This window comes from Symphalangus syndactylus, chromosome 20, assembly GCF_028878055.3.
Source record: "Symphalangus syndactylus isolate Jambi chromosome 20, NHGRI_mSymSyn1-v2.1_pri, whole genome shotgun sequence".
In the NCBI taxonomy this organism is placed as follows: domain Eukaryota; kingdom Metazoa; phylum Chordata; class Mammalia; order Primates; family Hylobatidae; genus Symphalangus; species Symphalangus syndactylus.
Genome location: NC_072442.2, coordinates 52,183,442 through 52,205,121, shown reverse-complemented (window position 1 = coordinate 52,205,121; position 21,680 = coordinate 52,183,442). Strand labels below are relative to the sequence as shown.

Sequence of the window (21,680 nt, the reverse complement as noted above, 5' to 3'; positions counted from 1 at the left end):
CGTCTCTACTAAAAATACAAAAATCAGCCGGGCGTGGTGGCAAGCGCCTGTAATCCCAGCTACTCGGGAGGCTGAGGCAAGAGAATCGCTTGAACCTGGGAGGCAGAGGTTGCCGTGAGCTGAGATTGCGCCATTGCCCTCCAGCCTGGGGGACAAGAGTGAGACTTCATCTCAAAAAATAAAAATAAAAATAAATAAAGGTACCCACTTCTTTTTTATCCTTACTGACACCACATGTCTATTGTTTAACAAAAAGATTGTTAATTTGATGAATGATTGTTTTTAACTTACACTTATTTGTTAGTAAAATTTAACATTTTTTATTTGTTTATTGGTTGTTTTTCCTGTTTTGTAAATTGTTTTTTCATATATGTTGTCCATTTTTCTGTTGGTTTATTTTATATTGAGTTGTTAGAGTGCATGTTTTGCAAATGGTTTTCCTATTTAATCATTTACCTTTTTAATTTATTATTACTGTTTTGATAAGCAGACGATTGTGTTTTTGTGTGTGTGGTTTTTTTTTTTTTTTTTTTTTTTTTTTTTTTTTTTTTTGAGACAGAGTCTTCTTCTGTCACCCAGTTTGGAGTGCAGTGGTGCCATCTGTGCTCACTGCAACCTCCGCCTCCCGGGTTCAAGCCATTCTTCTGCCTCAGCCTCCCAAGTAGCTGGGATTACAGGCTCACACCACCACACCTGGCTGATTTTTGTATTTTTAGTAGAGATGGGGTTTTACCATGTTGTCTAGGCTGGTCTCGAACTCCTGACCTTGAGTGATCTGCCCGCCTCGGCCTCCCAAAGTGCTGGGATTACAGGTGTGAGCCATCGTGCCCAGCGGAAGAGTGTTATTTTTTTTTTTTGAGACGGAGTCTTGCTCTGTCGCCCAGGCTGGAGTGCAGTGGCGCAATCTCAGCTCACTGCAAGCTCTGCCTCCCGGGTTCACGCCATTCTCCTGCCTCAGCCTCTCCGAGTAGCTGGGACTACAGGCGCCCGCCACCACGCCCAGCTAATTTTTTGTATTTTTAGTAGAGACGGGGTTTCACCGTGGTCTCGATCTCCTGACCTCATGATCGCCCGCCTCGGCCTCCCAAAGTGCTGGGATTACAAGCGTGAGCCACCGCACCCGGCCGGAAGATTGTTTTTTATTTTATCCATCAATCTCTCTTTTTTAATAACTAATGTCTTTTATATCTTTTGCTTTTGGCCTTCCTGAACCCAAGATAGTGTGAATCCTTTTTTTTTTTTTTTTTAACTTGAGGCTTTTTGTGATTTGCTAATAAGCCTCTTATAAATGTTTGCTATTACTTGGCTTTTTTTTTGATGTAAGATATGAGGTAAGAATCTAATTCTTTTTCTTCAGGATTGGTATCTGGCTGTTTCAAGCCAAGATTGTAAGGTTCATGAAGGCAGATATCTTGTCTGTTTTGATCCACCATCCTATTCCTGTTATATAAGTAGGCACTTGAGGATTTGGTTTCTTGTTATTTAATATTTAGAAAGGAAGTCAGTGGAAAATATTCATTTGTAATATTAATTCTTTGGGCATGCATCAGAATCACCTGAGGAGCACTTTTGAAGTCTGCTGAATCAAAATATAATCTCTTTTGCTATTATATATGTTTCTGTAACACAAATTTGCTCATATGCATATAGTGGGAGAATGATATTAATGTATCATGAAAGTCCTGGTGGTTCACCAAAGATCTTTCTTTATGCATTAACATTTCTAAGTTCTCAGGAGTACACCATCTCATAATGAAAGAAAAAGGCTTCACAACACATGAAGACTTAAAAATATTTAAACATTCTGCATTTAGTTTTCATTTAGTGCAAGTAGTAGCTGGTTTAGTAAATTTAAGAACTGTTGTGCTTTTCACAGTGTTAGTGAAGATTCGAGCATTGAAAAGACAATGTGAAGACAAATTTTCTTGTATTTTTTTTAACGCTGATAAAGGAGGGAAGGGGAGAAAAAAAGGTTGATAAAGATGGTTATACACCAAATCTGATTTTTTTTTCTTTTTTTTGAGACGGAGTCTCGCTGTCACCCATGCTGGAGTGACACTGCAACTTCGGCTCACTGCAACTTCTGTCTCCTAGGTTCAAGCCATTCTCCTGCCTCAGCCTCCCGAGTAGCTGGGACTACAAGTGCCCACCACCACGCCCAGCTAATTTTTGTATTTTTTAGTAGAGATGGGGTTTCACCATGTTGGTCAGGCTGGTCTCGAACTCCTGACCTTGTGATCTGTCTGCTTCAGCATCCCAAAGTACTGGGATTACAGGCATGAGCCACCGTGCCTGGCCACTGATATTTTATTTAGATGAAACATACTGGTTTATTTTGGAAGCCAGTGACCTCAAGGATTTACATCTTAAGAGGGGAATCGTAAACTCTAGGGCTTAAAGCTGCCAAAGATTGACTGCATGCCAGATGCAAAGGATACTGGAGCTTTAATTCTGTTAAGTCTATTAGAGTTGTTATTGCTTTTATTGGTGCTTTCCTTACAGAATCGTACAGGTTTTAGGGTATAGCCATAATCTTATTTTCCCAGGAGAGGCCTCTTAGATTCAGTGCATACTATTACAGAATATGAGGCTTTTCATCAGTGTATATTAGCTGAAATATCTGTGCTAAGGTGTTTTGAAGCAACTGTCCAGTTATCTCCTGTATGCATTCTTGACTCAGAACTATTGACTTTTCACAGTTCCTTAATCATTATTTAATACATTTTAGGCTTCTGTAATCCTGTGAACTACCCTCATTGTAGGTTTCTCACAGTCTAAGTAAAATTAGTACTCTAAAATTTATCTGTTTTATAATATTGCTCGTGTCTTTACAGCAGACTGGAAAATAATAGGGTGTATGTGGATGTGTGTTGGAGGGTAGTGGATTTTGGGTGAAGGGGCTGTCATTCTGCTACAGCTCTGCTGATTTGGAGGCGCAATGGGATGTTTTTGGCTAAGGAAATGTTATGTATGCTGTAGTGTGGGCTTTATGAAAGTAGGCCTAGAGATAGTAGCAACTGAATTTCCTAGGTCACTTCTCTGACTTGTGTACCTCAGTTTTGGTTTGGAGAGCCTGAAAACTTTTGATAGGAACACTTGGCCATGTTATAGTTGTTAAGTTGGGTGGACACACAGGTTTTACCTGGAATAATACTATTTCCCAGCCAGTTGTTCAGACCATTTGAAGAGCCATTGCAAGGAAATGGCTGAGAAGCTGGTATCTTCCTTTGTCATGATTGCATTATTTACTTATAAATTCTGTATAATTTCAGTATTGTTATACTAGAGGCTGATCAACACTAACTCACCTCACTTTGTATAGCTTTTAGGGTCTTCAAAATAGTACATGGTATATCTAAACTATAAAAGTGAGGTGAGAATTTGCATGTATGTGAATATGAAAGTTACTACTAAAAGTTTCATTAGACACATAGTACATATGGCTCTGCTGTGGTTTAAAACTGACTTTTTCATTTAAGGCAATCTGGACTCTATTAGTGAGAAATAAATTGTTTTTCTTGGTTTTATTCTCTAAAGGATCCAGCATTCGGAGGCAAACATGAAGCTCCATCCTCTCCAATTTCGGGGCAACCATGTGGAGATGATCAAAATGCTTCACCTTCAAAACTTTCAAAGGAAGAGTTAATACAGAGTATGGATCGTGTAGATCGAGAAATTGCAAAAGTAGAACAGCAGATCCTTAAACTGAAAAAGAAACAAGTAAATGTCTTTGCTTAATATATTCTAAGAATGTGTTTGTCTCCTTACAGAAGATATTTTTGAGTTTTCCATATTTTAAAACTTTACATAAAAGGAATCATGCCTTATATATTCTGACTTGCTGTTTTTTTGCTACTATTGTGGTTTTCTTACATTCATTCATTTTCCTTGCTGCACTGTCTGATTATATGATTGTAGAGAGTGAAATTTGTTTGTCCATTCTATTTTTGATTTTCTTTTTCTATTCCATACAATGATGCTGGTTTTTGGTTCACATGTAGAGATTTTCTAGGGCCTGTGCCCAGGAATGGCAGTGCTTGGCCCAAGATTATGTACAGTGAACTATTTAATAGATGATACCAAATTTGCTAAGAAGTAATACCATTTTCATTCCCACTGGCAGCTTATGTGAGTACTGGTTTGTACACATTTTTGCCTTTACTTGATACCGGTTTTTCAGTTGGATGTGAAATAGTCTTCTCTGTGGTTTGGAAGGAGGCTGAGCTTATTTTCATTTGTTTATGGGTTATTTGGGTTCCTTATGTGCATTGTTCAAGTCTTTTGTCTGTAGTCTCCTATTTTGTCATTGGAATTTTTAGGATTTCCTGAAGTCCCTTGTCAGATATCTGTATAGAAGATTTGCCTAGTTTGTGGCCTGTCACTTCACTTTTAGCCCTGTATTCACTCTAAGTGTACACTAAGTGCATTTTAGTGCATTTTTTTTTTTTTCCAGATTTGGAGTCTCACTCTGTCACCGAGGCTGGAGTGCAGTGGTGCGATCTTGGCTCGCTGCATCCTCTGCCTCCCAGGTTCAAGCGATTCTCCTGCAACAGCCTCCCGAGTAGCTGGGACTATAGATGCTTTAAGTGCTTTTAATGTATTCATAAAGTTGTACAGCTATCACCACTCTCTAATTCTAGAACATTTTTATCATTTCAAAAAGAAACTCCATACTTACTAGCAGTTACTCCCCATTTCCCCCTTTCCCCAGCCCCTGGCAACCACTAGTCTATTCTCTGTCTCTATGGACTAGCATATGCCAAATACCAGAAAAAACAGAATCATATGTGACCTTTTGTATTTGGCTTCATTTATTTAGCGTGTTGTCCTGATTCATCCATGTTGTATCTTGTCTCAGCACCTTGTTACTTTTTATGCCTGAATCTCATTGCATGAGTATACTATGTTTTGTTTATCCATTCATTAGTTGATGGATATTTGAGTTGTGTTCATTTTTTGACTATGATTAATAATGTATTGTGATGAGATTCATGTACTCATTTTTGTGTGGTCGTATTTTTACAATTTTCTTTATATATCTAGGAGTGGGCATATGGTAAATCTATGTTTAAATTTTTGAAGAACTTCAAAACTGTTTTCCAAAGTCTCTGTACCATTTTATATTCTTACCAGCAGTGTATGGAGGTTCCATTTTTTCCTACCTCCTTGCCAACATCTGTTATTTTCCTTTTTTAAAAAAAATAGCCATCCTTGGAGATGTGAAGTGGTATCTAGTTGTAGTTTTCATTTGCATATCCTTAATGACTAATGATGTTGAGCATCTTTTCATGTGCTGATTGGCCATTTGTATCTCTTTTTAGAGAAATGTTCATTTGGATTGTTTGTTCATTATTTAATTGGATTGTCTTTTTGTTGTTCTAAGAATTCTTTACATATTCTGGACATTAGTTCCTCATCAGATGTATGACTTAATAGATATTTTCTCTTGATCTGTGGGTTCTTTTCACTTTCCTGATAGTATCCTTTGATGTACAAAAGTTTTGAATTTTGTTGAAGTCCAGTTTGTTTTTTCCTTTTGTCACTCTTGCATTTGGTGTTGTATCTAAGAACCATTGCCTAATTCACAGTCACAGATTTATACCTATGTTTTCTTCTACAAATTTTATAGTTTTACCCTTATATTTGGGTCTTTGATTCTGATAGTGTTTTTTTTGGTGAACAGAATTTTAGGTTTTATATGAAAACCCCCTGGGGTTATTAAGGTAGTTTTGCTATATTATTTTTAGAAGTTTTGTAGTTTTGCTTCTCATCTTATTCTTAGTCCCCTGGAAACTGCGTGTTGTATAGTCAGTGTTCATTTATGTTTACCCACATATTTGTCTTCTTACGTGCTCACCATTTCTTCCTGTAACTCAAGTCTTCCATCTAGGGGAACACCCTTCTACTGAAGAACATCTCTTAGAATTTCCTTTAGTGAAGGTCTCTTAGTTGGCAAATTCAGTGTTTGTTTTGGTTTTTATGACTTAAATATTGTCTTATATTTGGCCTGTTTATTAAAAGATATATTAATTTGGTATGTGATTATTTTTTCTTAGTGCATTGTCTTCTTGCTTCCATTTTTAAGACATTAGCTCTTGGTCTAAATCCGTATTCTTTCATGGATAATGTGAATTTTCTCTCAGGTTGTTTTCAATATACTCTTTTCTTCGGGGTTCTGTTATTTTTATGATGAAACATTTAGGTGTTTTTTTTTTTTTTTTTCCTTTTAAATCTGTCCAACTTGAAATTCCTGAATATGAAGGGTGGAGTTTTACATCACTTTGGGAAAATTCCAAGCCATTATCTTTTTTTACAAAACCTTTCTAATAGTTTCTTGTTCTACTTAGGAAATTCCTGTTAGTTGTAACATCTTATCACTCTTGTCTTCCATGTCTCTTGTTTCTCTTTCTTATTTTTTACTTCTTTGGGCTTCATTCAGAGCAATTTCTTCAGCCTGTCTTCCAGTTTACATTTTCCTTTTCAATTATATGTAATCTGCTGTCAAATCTGTCTTCAATTTCAACAATTATGTTTTTATTTCTGGAATTTCTGTTTGGCTCCTTCTCAAATCTGCCTGGTCATTTAAAAAAATTTTTTTTTGTTTTCATTGAGTTGTATTAAATTTTTATTATATGCCCAACAATTCTAATTAAGTCTTTATTGGTTTGATTTTGCTGAGTCTCTTCTTTTCTTTCTTTTGTCTTTATTTTCTTTACTTGTACAATGGTAATAATCTAGTAATAACACCAACTAAATCACATGATTGTTTTATGGATTTAGATAATGAATATATTGCATAATATCTGGTACATAGTAAATGTACATGTAGTCCATTATAATAATTAGAAATAATGAAATATAATGTATGATTATTATGAAATGTACCAGAGCCACAAATTTTATTGAGAGATATAAAGGACAACTAGAGAAAACAAAGAAATATGCCATAGCTGGATGGAAACAGTAATAATAATGTGTGTTCATCTTGCACTAAATCATGTCTCATACAATTTCATTAAAATTCCAATTAAATTTATTTTTAAAACATGGCAAATACATTGTAAAGTTAATGTAAAAGAACAAACAGGGCCAGTCTCGGTGGCTCAACCTATAATCCCAGCACTTGGAGGTCAAGGCAGGCTGGATCACCTGAGGTCAGGAGTTCGAGACCAGCCTGGCCAACATGGCGAAACCCCACCTCTACTAAAAATACAAAAAATTAGCTGGGCGTGGTGGTGGGCGCCTGTAATCCCAGCTACTGTACTTGGGAGGCTGAGGCAGGAGAATCACCTGAACCCGGGAGGTAGAGGTTGCAGTGAGCTGAGGTTGTGCCACTGCACTCCAGCCTGGGCAAAAAGAGTGAGACTCTGTCTCAAAAAACAAAAACAAAACAAAAACAAACAGGTGAGGAGGGAGTAGGGGTGTGTGTGTGTGTGTGTGTGTGTGTGTGTGTGTGTGTGTTTGCTTTTAGCCGTTGAATTGTAATGGTTTTGTCCCAGGGCTATTTGGGTACTAAGAACAAAGTGTGATTTGTTTATTCCTTAACAAGGATTCTAAAAGAAGGCCCTCTAAGCAGGAAAGAAAGGGAATCATTGAAGAACTCTTTACCATAAAAATGATCTCAGAATTTCAAATATCTTTCTTTTGCTTGTGCAGATAACAGACTGCAAGAGTACCTATAATTCCAAGGTGGAAATGTTCCTTACAGTTTAGACTCTCTTAGTGGCTATTTATTATTATTATTTTTAAAATTTTTTTCGAATCAGGCAGCCTCCTGAGCCAGAATAGGTTCAGAAACTCCTTCTTGGTGGATTTTTATGCTTTCATTTGGGCATGGTCTGATTTACAGTACTGGGAGCTTTGACTATCACTCTTATTTATTTATTTTTTTTGAGATGGAGTCTCCCCCTGTCGCCCAGGCTGGAGTGCAATGGTGCGATCTTGGCTCACTGCAACCTCCGCCTCCTGGTTCAAGTGATTCTTCTGCCTCGGCCTCCTGAGTAGCTGGAGTTACAGGCTTGCACCACTATGCCGAGCTAATTTTTTGTATCTTTAATAGAGAAGGAATTTCACCATGTTGGCCAGGCTGGTCTTGAACTCCTGGGCTCAAGTGATCCACCGTCTCGGCCTCCCAAAGTGCTGGGATTACAGATGTGAGCCATTGCACCCGGCCTATCAGTCTTATTTAGTAGTATAGATAATTTTTTCCTATAGGCTATACTAGACTTAACCTTAATTTGTCTTTACCTAATTTTTCTTTTATCATCTTAGGCAGTGGACTTATGCTAAATTTATTCATGTGGATATTTTTAAAGCATTAACTAGGTATCAGGCACTGGTTTAGGTGTTGAAAAAAAGCAGTGGACAAAGCAGACAAGTCCCTGCTTGCTTCACTGGTAATACTCAGTAATATTTACAATTTATAGTTGTAATATGCTTTATATATATGTTAAGTCATTTAGTCTTTTAAAAAGCTGTATGATAGGTAGTATTATTATCCCTACCTTATTTATGAGTAGTTTAGGTGTTTGCTTAATATTGACTTCAGGGAGCCAGGCGTGGTGGCTCACAGTGGTAATCCCGGCACTTTGAGAGGCCAAGGTGGGTGGATCACCTGAGGTCAGGAGTTCGAGACCATCCTGACCAACATGGTAAATCCCTGTCTCTACTAAAAAAATACAAAAATTAGCCGGGCATGGTGGTGGCCGCCTGTAATCCCAGCTACTCAGGAGGCTGAGGCAGGAGAATCGCTTGAACCCTGGAGGCGGGGGTTGCAGTGAGCGCCATTGCACTCTAGCCTTGGTGACAGAGCAAGACTCCATCTCAAAAAAAAAAAAAAAAAAGATTGACCTAAGGACCCAGAAGCGTTCCTAGGATCACACCACCTGTAAAGGGTGACCCTGAGGCTCAAACCCAGGCACGCTAATACAGTTAGCTTTTTCTTTATACTTGCACACACGAATAGTCTATATTTTTGTAGTTTTGTTGATTGCCCTTTGACCGGAGCACTGTAACACATGAAGATTGGGTGTTGAGGGTGGCTTGGTGCCATGCTGAGTTAAGGATTAACCCTTGAACTCCTTTCTACCATATTCTGCCCAGCAAATATTAATGTATACTGTGTATCTATAACATATAAGTGTTTTTTCAGTGCTGTCAAAGGCCATTGTGATAGAGGTATGTAGAGTACCTTCATTAAATTTAACTTCTCTTATTATTTTGCTTTAAGTTTGTCAGAATTAAAATCTTTTTTTTTTTTGAGATGGAGTTTTGCTCTTGTTGCCCAGGCTGGAGTGCAGTGCTGTGATCTCGACTCACTGCAACCTCCACCTCCCGGGTTCAAGTGATTCTCCTGCCTCAGCCTTCCGAGTAGCTGGGATTACAGGCATGCACCACCATGCCCAGCTAATTTTGTATTTTTAGTAGAGATGGGGTTTTTCCATGTTGATCAGGCTGGTCTCGAACTCCTGACCTCAGGTGATCCACCTGCCTCGGCCTCCCAAAGTGCTGGGATTACAGGCGTGAGCCACTGCACCCGGCCCAGAATTAAAATCTTAAAGGATGCTTCCTCTTAGTATTTTTTTTTTTTTAACTCTCTATCTTATGAAAATTTGTGTTGTTTGGTTATGAAATAAATCTGATTAATTCTCTTTGAGCTCTTGGTCCATGAGACCTTCGTGGATTAATTGGTTACCCTACAGAATCTGCAAGCAAAGCTTAGTAGCCTGTGTTATCTCCAGCAGTTAATCACTGCTGGGTGTGGTGTGCAGCACATGCTTGACTCTTTCTTTCTGGATCTCTTAGCAACAGCTTGAAGAAGAGGCAGCTAAACCTCCTGAGCCTGAGAAGCCTGTGTCCCCTCCTCCTGTGGAGCAGAAACACCGCAGTATTGTCCAAATTATTTATGATGAGAATCGGGTAAGCTCATACTATTTCCGGCAGCACAGGCCTTTAACCCCACTTGACTCTGCCCTTTTCAGTTTTTAATGTATCCTGGTATAATTTTAACTTTATTAAAATCTGATTTCTCTTACAATTTTGAATGTTCATAAACTGTGGCTGACTGAAGCTTGGTGTTTTTTTCCTTATCAATTGAAAGAAAGTTTACAGTTGTGCCTTAAATTATGTAATATTTCATTTTACATTATATATTTTATAAATATTTAATCAGTGAAATTTTGTCAGCTGAGTCTCCTATTATATGAATACTGGCAAGGAAGTTTGGTAGCATATAATACAAAACAACCCTTCTGCAATTTTTCACTTAATAAATGATGTTTAATGCTGACTACTGATAACATTTCAGTAAAGATAGGTCATTGCATGTGGAAATGAACTTTCTTATCAGCATTAGTTCATAGTCGATAGTTGGGCTGTGGTTTGAACTTCAGTTAAAAAGTTCAAGGCGGGGCATGGTGGCTCACGCCCATAATCCCAGTACTTTGGGAGGCTGAGGCGATTAGATCACTTGAGGTCAGGAGTTCAAGACCAGCCTGGCCAACATGGAGAAACCCTGTCTCTACTAAAAATACAAAAATTAGCCAGGCGTGGTGGCGCATGCCTGTAGTCCCAGCTACTCGAGAGGCTGAGGCAGGAGAATCGGTTGAACCTGGGAGGCAGAGGTTGTAGTGAGCCGAGATTGAGCCACTTCACTCCAGCCTAGACAACAGACCGAAACTCAAGTCTCAAAAAAAACAAAGTCCTAGGTAGATTTTGACCTTTAGGTAGACTTTGCTTTTTTAGGTTTACTTTCATACTCTTTTTTTTTTTTTTTTTTTTTTTTTTTTTTGAGATGGAGCCTCGCTCTGTCACCCAGGCTGGAGTGCAGTGGCGCAGTCTCGGCTCACTGCAAGCTCCGCCTCCCGGGTTCACGCCATTCTCCTGCCTCAGCCTCTCCGAGTAGCTGGGACTACAGGCGCCCGCCAACACGCCCGGCTAATTTTTTTGTATTTTTTTTAGTAGAGACGGGGTTTCACCGTGGTCTCGATCTCCTGACCTCGTGATCTGCCCGCCTCGGCCTCCCAAAGTGCTGGGATTACAAGCGTGAGCCACCGCGCCCGGCCTACTTTCATACTCTTAATTAAAAATATTCATGGATTCGGAAAAACCAGGCATGAATTCTATGAATCATTTTTGTAATATCAAAGTTAGTTTTGGCCAGAATATGGCCCAGGAATTAGCAGTTAGAGGGAAACTGATTTTACCTCAACATGAAGAAAGTGTCTGTTTAACAGTGGGCTTCCAGAAGTCCACAGTGCAAAAAATGATAATATGCTTTGTACCGTGGCATAGAATAGGCTTTTTAGCTAAAGGCGTGATCATCAGGTAAAATTTGGGATTGTTGTTTTGATTGATTTGATTTGTAGTGTGTGGATTCATCTGTCAGTCTATCTTACACATACAGTCTGTAACTTTATAGTAGTCCACAGCCGAAAGGAAATTGACCTTAAGTAAAGCAACTGTGAATTAATAAATATTTATGCACATGTACTTCTGAACTTAAAAGCTGAATAAATAAATAAATACACATTTATAGGAATGATCTTGGATTTAGATATACATGTATCAAGTAGATAGAGTCATCAGAAATACACTTATGGTAATGGTGTTATGGGCAGGTAAAAATATGGGCAATTAATATTATTTTCTTGGCTGAGTTCAACATTGGTCCAATTTATTGTATGGCCACAGCAGTCTACATGAAGATAAATCCAATAAAGGAAGGGAAGGAGGTGACCATGCCTAAGTTGGGGGCTGTGGCCCAGGATATACAGTTGCTCCCTTGTTTAAGAAAAGCCCAAAATAATGGGGTTTTATGTGAAATCTCTGATTTGTTAAAAAAAAAAAAAAAAGTCCTCTGCATAGCTGCAAAACACTTTTGTGGGCTCATGGGCTCCATGGCCAGTTTGTGACTGTGACCTCAGGGATAAAATAAGTAGGCATTAGTGGTGATACCAATGGAGATTTGATAGTTTTTTTTTTTTAAGTTTTATAAAATGTTTCTTTTTTAGTATGAATTATTTTTCAAATAAATTGGATTTGGTAATAATTATTAATGGATTTATTAATGAGCCTTGTCTTACACTATTAATGAATTCTGTGGTTGCCTCACTGGGATTTGAGGACTGAATACTATTGAACAAGATCTGATCTAATAGAGAATTCAATTGGTGTTTAATTTTTATATATAGATGTTTTTATTAATTAGTATAGTGTTTCTTGGTGCACATTAGCAAAACTTGAAAACTCCTTTTGCACCTCTTCTTTCTGTTTTAACATTTCCACATTTGGTTTGTTGTTCATTTTATGAAGAAAACCAAATCTGAAATCTGTTTTAGTATTAGACTTGCCTTCCTACGCTGAAGACTGTTTCTAACCCACAGCAACTATAGAAGTCATCTTTCTTTTCCTTTTTTCTTTTATTTTTCTTTCATTTTTCTTCTCCACCCTCTCCTTTCTTTTCTCCCTCTCCCTCTTCTCCTCCCTTTCCTTTCCTTCTTTTCTTTTCTTTTTTATTTTTTTTGAGACAGAGTTTTGCTTTGTCCCCGAGGCTGGAGTGCTGTGGCGCAATCTCAGCTCACTGCAACCTCCACCTCCCAGGTTCAAGCAATTCTCCTACCTCAGCCTCCCAAGTAACTGGGATTACAGGCGTGAGCCACCACACTCAGCTAATTTTTGTATTTTTAGTAGAGACGGGGTTTCGCCGTGTTGGCCAGGCTGGTCTTGAACTCCTGGGCTCAAGTCATCTACCAATCTTGGCCTCCCAAAGTGTTGGGATTACAGGCGTCAGCCGCTGCACCAGGCCTCTTTTCTTTTATTCCTTCTTTTCTTTCTAACAGACAGGGTCTCGCTATGTTGTCCAGGTCTTAAACTGCTGGCTTCAAGCGATCCACCTGCCTCAGTCTCCGAAAGTATTGAGCTTACATATGTGAGCCCCCATGCCTCGCCTCATCTTTTCTTTCTTATGTATGTTTTATACATGTACCTGTGCAGTTTCAGAATTGTAACAGGGAGGGAGCTCCCAGAGGGGAGGAGGAGAGCACAGTGGGCCTGGAACCCAGGCTTTCTCATATGTACTCCCCAAGGCTTTTTCTGCCCCAATATGCTGCCTTTTGAAAGGACCTCCCTGCCTCTTTAGCATTTTTTAATGAATAAGCCTATCTGTTTCAGTGCCATAGGCAAGGAGGAATGGGGTAATTACAGAAGTACACCTCCCTCTTATTTCTTGGGTGGCAGCAGTCTACACTAGTTGGAATTAAGCCAAGTGTGGCTTAAGAGATCGAGGGACCATTTCTTTTATTTAGAAAGGTAGTGGGAGGAAGAAAACTGCCCCAAAGTGTTAATTTTAAAGTTGACTTCCTGAGAAAAGTTGACTTGCATCATAGTTAAATTTCAGTCTAAGTTTGTTTAGTCTCTAAACAGACTATTTTTAACAGTTCAATTTGATATTACCCTATCAGTTGTAAGTTCCAAAAATATTTGTAAATATTCTAATTTCAGAAGAATAATACGTATAGAAAAGTGATTGTTGGGCTGTACTAGAGAAATTTGCAGAATATCTTGTGTGTGTGTATGTGTGTGTGTGTGTGTGTATTTTTTTTTTTTTTTTGAGACGGACCCTTGTTCTGTTGCCCAGGCTGGAGTGCAGTGGCATGATCTTGGCTCACTACAACCTCCACCTCCCGGGTTCAAGTGATTCTCCCGCCTCAGCCTCCCAAGTAGCTGGGATTATAGGCACATGCCACCGTGCCTGGCTAATTTTTGCATTTTTAGTAGAGATGGGGTTTCGCCATGTTAGCAGGCTGGTCTTGAACTCCTGGCCTCAAGTGATCCACCTGCCTAGGCCTCCCAAGGTGTTGGTATTACAGGCGTGAGCCACCGTGACCTGCCTTCTTTATATTTTGATGGGTTGATTTGCAAGAGAATGTGACATCAGAAGAAAGAAAAGGGTGATGGTAGGAAGTATATTCTGTGCCAGCACCTCTGGTCATCTAGGCCAGCATCCTAGGAATTATCCAGTTCTCTCTCTTTGCCACTTCATGTATGTTGAGGTAATCAATGAAGAGCGTTAGTCCCACCTCCTGAATATTGGTCTGGTCTTGCGCTTCTTTCCTCTACCTTTATCATTAGCTTAATTTGAGCCTTCATCTCTCACATAGTTATTGAGTCTCATGCTTCAGTCTTTTCTTTTTAACCCATCTTTCATATTTTCATCCCATTTAGTGATTCTCCAAATAGAACCTTTTGATGATTTCCCACTTTATACAGAATAGCCCAAGCCTTTATTGATGCTTACATGCTTACCTGTCTGGCCCTTGCCCCATACTCTTTTCTTAGTAATATCCCACCAGAAGAGGTTTTGGATGTTCCCTTGTTAGTAATGTCTTTACCCTGCTATGTTGCCCCTGCTGTCAGGTGGCCCCGTGTTTTGTCTTTTCTGCTGAGCACACTGTTACCTCAAGCCCCAGTTCAAGTATCATTTTCTCTAGGAAGACTTTCAAGACCCCTCATCTTCCTATGGCGGGAAGGCTTATCTTACTCATTATTTTCTTAGTGTCTAGTGAGTGCTTTGCACATAGAACATACCGAACGTATGTTGAAGAATTATTTACTTCTATCTGTAGACTTAGAATACAAATTGTAATACGAACATATGAGGGTCTTAAGTTAAAATTTTTGTTGCCAAAGTATTGATAGATTAATCTTAGCAAGGGAAGATTTCTGCTAGGTAACACTTTGGTCTAGATTATTTTACTTTTGAAAACAGCAACTGGGTGCTGTGGCTCACACCTGTAATCCCAGAGCTTTGGGAGACTGAGATGGGGGCATTATTTGAGTCCAGGAAGTTGGGGCTCCAGTGAGCTATGATCGTGCCATTGTGTTCCAGCCTGGGTGACAGAGTGAGACCCTGTCTCAAAAAAAAAAAAAAAAAAAAAAAAAAAAGGAAATAGCATGTTACAAATACATATAATTCAGCATTTTTTAACTACTGAGCACTTTGAATAATTCAAATTAGCGGTTTTCTTTGTTGTTCATCTATTACTAAGGATTCCTTGTAACTAGAAAATTAGCTCATTAACAGCTTTTCTTCAAAGAGATCAATGTGGCTTACCACAGTAAAGAGTGGCCATTTTATGGTATTTTATTGCTTTAAGTTTCTATTAAAGATGATATGAGTTAAAGTATGTAGAATGTTTGGGGGATTTATTTCTAATAGTGAATTTTCATTCCCTCTCTCCAGTTTTTTAATATAATTATTTGCTTTTTAAAAACTTACCAGTTCTTCAGGCATTGCTTCCAATACAAATGTTAAGTTTTGACTGAATTTGGTGAGGAAAGCTATGAAAATACAATTTCAGAGTTTTCTATCATTGTAACTACAAATTAAGAAAAAATAAAAAATAACTGGAGCATATTTCAGCCTGTCATGTAGAAGAAGGATATTTGGAAATAAGGATAAGTTCATCTATAGATTAGTCTTAGATAAATATTTCTAAATAATGATTTTGCACTTAGATAATGTAATTTTTAATTATATGATACAACAATGTCTTTATCTCTAGAAAAAAGCAGAAGAAGCTCATAAAATTTTTGAAGGTCTTGGCCCAAAAGTTGAACTGGTAAGTAAGAAATTTTTTCATTTCTAGTGATTTTTTTTTTTTTTGGTGGTAGTTTTTCTTGGGATAAGATGGAATATGATCCATTTATTTTGGGATAAGAGAGCTGTAGCTGAGCAGAGTTTGAGATGAAGTTTAAAGTAATGATGAGTGAACTTGGTTACCTTTGCAGAGCTTTGCAGAAGCATCATCTTGAGCTTGTTTTTGCTTGAGCAGCTATTTAATCCTTCTAGGTAGAATGAGAATTAAGAACAGAATTAGAAAGCTCTTTGAATGTTACTGTTAAAATAGTGACAATGGTTAATACTTCCTAGTATTAGGGAGTATTAATACTTTGAAATTAAAAATCTGTGCATAAATATACTTATGGGAAATAATGGATTTATAAACTGTATTATGGGAGTGACAGGAGGTGGGATTAACAGTTACTCAGGGAATCTAAAAGTTAGGAGGTTTTGCCACAGTGAGATACCATCTCATACCAGTTAGAATGTCAATCATTAAAAAGTCAGGAAACAACAGGTCCTGGAGAGGATGTGGAGAAATAGGAACGCTTTTACACTGTTGATGGGAGTGTAAACTAGTTCAACCATTGTAGAAGACAGTGTGGCAATTCCTCAAGGATCTAGAACTAGAAATACCATTTGACCCAGCAATCCCATTACTGGATACATACCCAAAGGATTATAAATCATGCTACTATAAAGACACATGCACACGTATGTTTGTTGCGGCACTGTTCACAATAGCAAAGACTTGGGGCCGGGCGCGGTGGCTCACGCTTGTAATCCCAGCACTTTTGGAGGCCAAGGTGGGCGGATCATGAGGTCAGGAGATCGAGACCACGGTGAAACCTTGTCTCTACTAAAAATACAAAAAATTAGCTGGGCGTGGTGGCGGGCACCTGTAGTCCCAGCTACTTGGAGAGGCTGAGGCAGGAGAATGGCGTGAACCCGGGAGGCGGAGCTTGCAGTGAGCCGAGATTGCGCCACTGCACTCCAGCCTGGGTGACAGAGCAAGACTCCGTCTCAGAAAAAAAAAAAAAAAAAAGACTTGAAACCAACCCAAATGTCCATCAATGATAGACTGGATTAAGAAAATGTGTCACATATACACCGTGGAATACTATGCAGCCATAAAAAAAGGAGGAGTTCATGTCCTTTGTAGGGACATGGATGAAGCTGGAAACCATTATTCTCAGCAAACTATTGCAAGGACAAAAAACCAAACACCGCATGTTCTCACTCGTAGGTGGGAATTGAACAATGAGAACACATGGACACAGGAGGGGGAACATCACACACCGGGGCCTGTTGTGGGGTGGGGGGAGTGGGGAGGGATAGCATTAGGAGATAAACCTAATGTAAATGATGAGTTAATGGGTGCAGCACACCAACATGGCACATGTATACATATATAACAAACCTGCACGTTGTGCACATGTACTCTAGAACTTAAAGTATAATTAAATAAGTAAATAAAAAAATAAAAGTTTGGAGGTTTTGGTAGGGCATGTTATTGTGTAGATCCATTAGTACTTTACCTGTGCTTACATTAAAATTATGTTTCTTTGTCTCTTCATAGACATATGTACAAGATTTTATACATAAATATTTGATTTCTTTTATAGCCACTCTATAACCAGCCATCAGATACCAAGGTGTACCATGAGAACATCAAGACGTAAGTATTGATCATCTTTGGAGTTCTTCAATTAAAGACCATATATTCTATAAAGAGATATTTTTGTTATCTGCTGACATTATTATAATATATTGTAGGTATGTTTTAGATTTGTGTAATTTGCTGTCGTTTTACTATATGTTATCTTCCTCTGGCTTCTTGGGGGTTGGGGTAACAGCTTTGAGTTTCCGAGGCCAAAAAATGAAATAAATTATTGCATAAAACTAGCTGGTTTTATAATCTGCTAGTAAAAAAGGTGGATACTTAACATTGAAATGGCTTACCTTGAGGCTTGAATTTTTTGCCTCCTGTTTTGTCTTTTTTTCAGTGGAGTACCTGCAAGGCGCATGATGAAGTAAGATAATGAAGCTTTTTCATTTAAGACTAGTGATGACACCGTCCCCCACCAAGCCACATCTGCCATTGCAAAGTAGAAGTGCCACGGATCATTTTATCATTATTCAAAATCCTATTCTAGGGAAATCCCTTCTATGACTCTTGCTAATGACGGTATTTGTAGACCCTTCTGCCATTTAATGTCCTGGTGCCTTGGAAGCGCTCAGTCACCTCGTGGGTGAGGAGGCTGCTCCAGAATGTAGTTTGCTTAGCCTTGCTCATCCTAGTACCAGGCCTTTATGGATGCAGATTTTGGAATAAGAGAATAAGTGAAAAGAAAATCTAATTTCTTAATCTGATTGAAGTAAGAGAGGAAGCTAGATAGATATCTTTTTTTTTTTAAAAAATTATACTTTAAGAGAATTTTAGGTGCATTATTCTTAGTTTGTGAAAAAATGTGATATTTCTACTTTATATGTTTTATTAAGTATAACCAGAACATTATAATTATTTACTAGTATGGTTATTAATGAGCACATTGCTATATATATATATATATATATATATATATATATATATTTACTTTTTTCTTTTTAAAAATTTCTTAACTGAGTATGTGCAATTATTGACTACTTTGCAGAACTGGTGGCAAATATAATTTGCATGGTAGTATGCATGAAAACAATTGAATTTGAATAATTTTAACTTTTGTTAAGTAAGTGGTTCATAATAAAAGTTATGTATTTGTGAATTTTTCTGTGAGATGCTACTATGATCTTGAGAACCCTTAGAAGTAAGTTAGTCAAAACTCATATATAATATACCTTGTTTTGGAACTGCCTAGCTGTTTTAACATTTTTAAAGAGTAGAAGAGCAGATAAGATCTAGTTGGCTACTTAATGACTTTTTTTTTTTCCCACAAAGCCTCAGTGTTATGTTTGTGTTGTGTCCTGTTTCTCCTGATACAGTCTGGAGAGCAGCTCTGTCCGATTTATTTCATGTCATCCACATTGCCTATTTAGTGCTCAGCACACTATCCTAGATGAATTACTGACTGGCTGACTTCATTTAAATTCCTAGGAAACATTTAAGATTGTATTTGTTGATTATCATTTGCTTTTGAGTAACGTATCCTTAAAATTAGAGCAAACTGAGTATATGGTAATGTTTCTCTGTATGACACCTTTTGAAATGTTTCCTCAGCTGCATGCATCTGTATGAGTCATTCAGTAGCTATTCTTTCATCACCGTCATTTGCTTTGTATGAAATAGCAAATGTACATTTTAATAATTCTTTTCATCTCTTGGCTACTTTTTCATATAGCCAGCTCCTGCTTGTCCATACTTATTTGAGTGGAGCCAGTGTCACTGTTAGTCCTGAGTGGCAGATAATCCAAAAAATTACTTCTTCTTGCCTTGGCTTTGTATTTATATTTGAATAATCAGCTTGAAATCCTTTCTGGAAGTAGGTGGGGTATAAATATTTATATTTGAACCTGCATGTCATTGTTTTTGAAGGTCACAATGCTTCCAATTTAAAAAGCGATTAAGATATATTAGAAATCTTCCTGTTTTGACACATTGCCCTCCATTACTTCTTAGAGTGGATTGTGTCATTCTGTGACTGAAGAAAATCTTCTGTTTAAAGCAGAAGTCACCTATCTCTACATATGTTGGTATACATTATCCTCGTAGAAGGGAGGTTAGCGCCTGATGTAGGGAGGTAACTGTGAAAACGTTTCCTTCTCTTCTGCCTCCCTTCCCCAAAGAGTAAGATGTTTATGTCACCAGAGTTGTTAAGAAGGATAAGTAACTAATTTTAATTTGAAAATATTTGCCTTATAATTGGATGTGCTAATTGAAAGTTAACTATTTTGTATTAAGTCTTACTGTAGAATGGGAGGAACTTTAGTCAGTTCTAATTTTTGCAAAAATTATAAAGTCTTATTTTGCAGGGTAAAAAAATTAGGATTAACTTTGTTTACATCATAAATTCTTAAGTGATCTTTGCCTATTTTCCAGTGTCTCTGGAAAAAAAGTGAATGCATTATTAAATTGTGCTTTTTCTTAATGTCATGCAACCATATTTTTCTCTTCTAGAAACCAGGTGATGAGGAAAAAACTCATTTTATTTTTTAAAAGAAGAAATCATGCAAGAAAACAAAGGGTGAGGTCCTATCCTTGTTAACTGAAATTTGTACAGCTTTCCCATTCATGCTCATTTAGGCATTCACTTTCCTACTATTAATGAGAGTGCTCCTTGACTCCACTTGAGGATAAGTGCTGATTTAGAAAGTAACCATATATATATATATAGATATATGACTTAAATCTAATTCTAGTAACATTTTGATACCATACTTTACATTTAATATTATCAAATTAATTTCATTGGTCATCTATCTAGAACATTTTCATTTAGTCAGAATAAAATGGTGAGTAGTTTAAAAGAATATGAAAGATAATTTAGTTTCTTAAGCCTCAAACAGTTGTAGGTAAGTTGCAGTCATGCTGATTAGACATTACTATTCTTTCTTTTATTAGAAACGGGGTCAGCTAGGATTCAGCTTTTTCAAATTCAAATGGTTTTCCATTTTTTTTTATGACTTTCAGTCCAAAAGTTTTGTGGTTATATAATTTTCATGGGAATTAAGTTATAGAAAATATAATGCCAGTGATTTTATTTTCATAATATGTTTATACTGATTTTACAGATAAACTGTTAATACATTTAAACTGAAGTGTCTACTAAATAAATGCTACTCTTTAAACTGACATCAAAAATGAACTTTGTGCCTTAAGTTAATGACCTGACAGTTTGAGTTGTAAAGCTCGAGAGTCAGCAGCTTTTATTTGGTGGAAAACGTCTAATGTTCTAATTTGCCAGTCTGGTCAGATACTGTCTTAAATTACTGGTCTTGAGTTGTTTTTTTTGCCAAGAACATATAAATACCAAGCAAGAAATTAGTTTATGTATTTTTTTTTTCCTTTCCAAGTAATTTTGTTGTAATTCTGGTGCTCGCTAAATAAGTTCACTAGTGGTGCAAACACTGTAAGGTTTGTATTTTCACCGATTTGCTTAAATATCGCTTGGCTGTGTACTCTGTCACATATATCATTCTGCAAAGGTGAGCAAGATAGCCATATGGTTTTAGTAGTTAGGGGGAGCCTAAGGTGATGGAAGTCAGACAGGTCAGTCCTACTATTGGATCACACCGTGGTCATGGACTACGGATGACTGAGGAGGACGCCTAAGGCAGATAGGAATTATGAGGGGACGTTTCAGGGGAAAACCAATTCTCTGCAAACTTGTATATGCAGAGGGAGTGGCTTAAGTGAAGGTCTGGGAGCCAGAGGGAGTGTAGACTGAGCTGGCAGTGTGGTGAGAAATGAGGCTGCTGAGGGAAGCCAGAGCCAGGTTGTATACTGTCCTGGAGGTTGCATAATGTTTGGGTTTGCATTTTAAGAATTTGCATTTAGCAGGACGAGTGCAGTGGCTCACGCCTGTAATCCCAGCACTTTGGGAGGCCAAGGCAGGTGGATCACCTGAGGTCGGGAGTTTGAGACCCGCCTGACCAACATGGAGAAACTCCGTCTCTGCCAAAAATACAAAATTAGCCGGGCGTGGTGGTGCATGCCTGTAAACTCAGCTACTCAGGAGGCTGAGGCAGGAGAATAACTTGAACCCGGGAGGCGGAGGTTGCAGTGAGTGAGATCGCGCCATTGCACTCCAGCCTGGACAACAAGAGAGAAACTCGGTCTCAAAAAAAAGAATTTGCATTTGGCTACAACATTAAGAATGCATGGGAGCTATTGTTCTGATCTAGGTGAGGGATGGTGGATGGTGTTGGCCTGGATTATAAGGGTAGCAGTAGAAAGGAGAAAAGGTGAAGGGCACAGAAGACATATAGGAGTAATTAAGAAGTGGGAGTGGGGTGTGGTGCGGACTGTGAGGAAGATAATATTCTCTTCTCCAGTGCCACTTCCTTAAGATGACCATGTTAGCAGTTTTTCATGAACCCTTCCTCACTTTCCTCTATCCAT

At 38.0% G+C, this 21,680-nt stretch overlaps 1 protein-coding gene across 30 annotated transcripts in view; it reads left to right on the top strand.

Annotated features, from left to right (window-relative positions):
• Window positions 1–21,680, top strand: part of NCOR1 (nuclear receptor corepressor 1) — a 186,471-nt gene that overhangs the window by 50,231 nt on the left and 114,560 nt on the right. For 21 of the 30 annotated variants that reach the window (XM_063629330.1, XM_055258849.2, XM_063629341.1 and 18 more), the window contains 6 exons: window positions 3,538–3,720; window positions 9,805–9,918; window positions 15,564–15,620; window positions 17,248–17,300; window positions 17,629–17,655; window positions 19,737–19,803. In XM_063629330.1, coding sequence (XP_063485400.1) covers window positions 3,538–3,720; window positions 9,805–9,918; window positions 15,564–15,620; window positions 17,248–17,300; window positions 17,629–17,655; window positions 19,737–19,803 — 501 coding nt within the window. The remainder of the gene's footprint in view (window positions 1–3,537; window positions 3,721–9,804; window positions 9,919–15,563; window positions 15,621–17,247; window positions 17,301–17,628; window positions 17,656–19,736; window positions 19,804–21,680) is intronic. The other 9 variants (XM_063629336.1, XM_063629334.1, XM_055258858.2 and 6 more) reach the window with 1 other exon arrangement.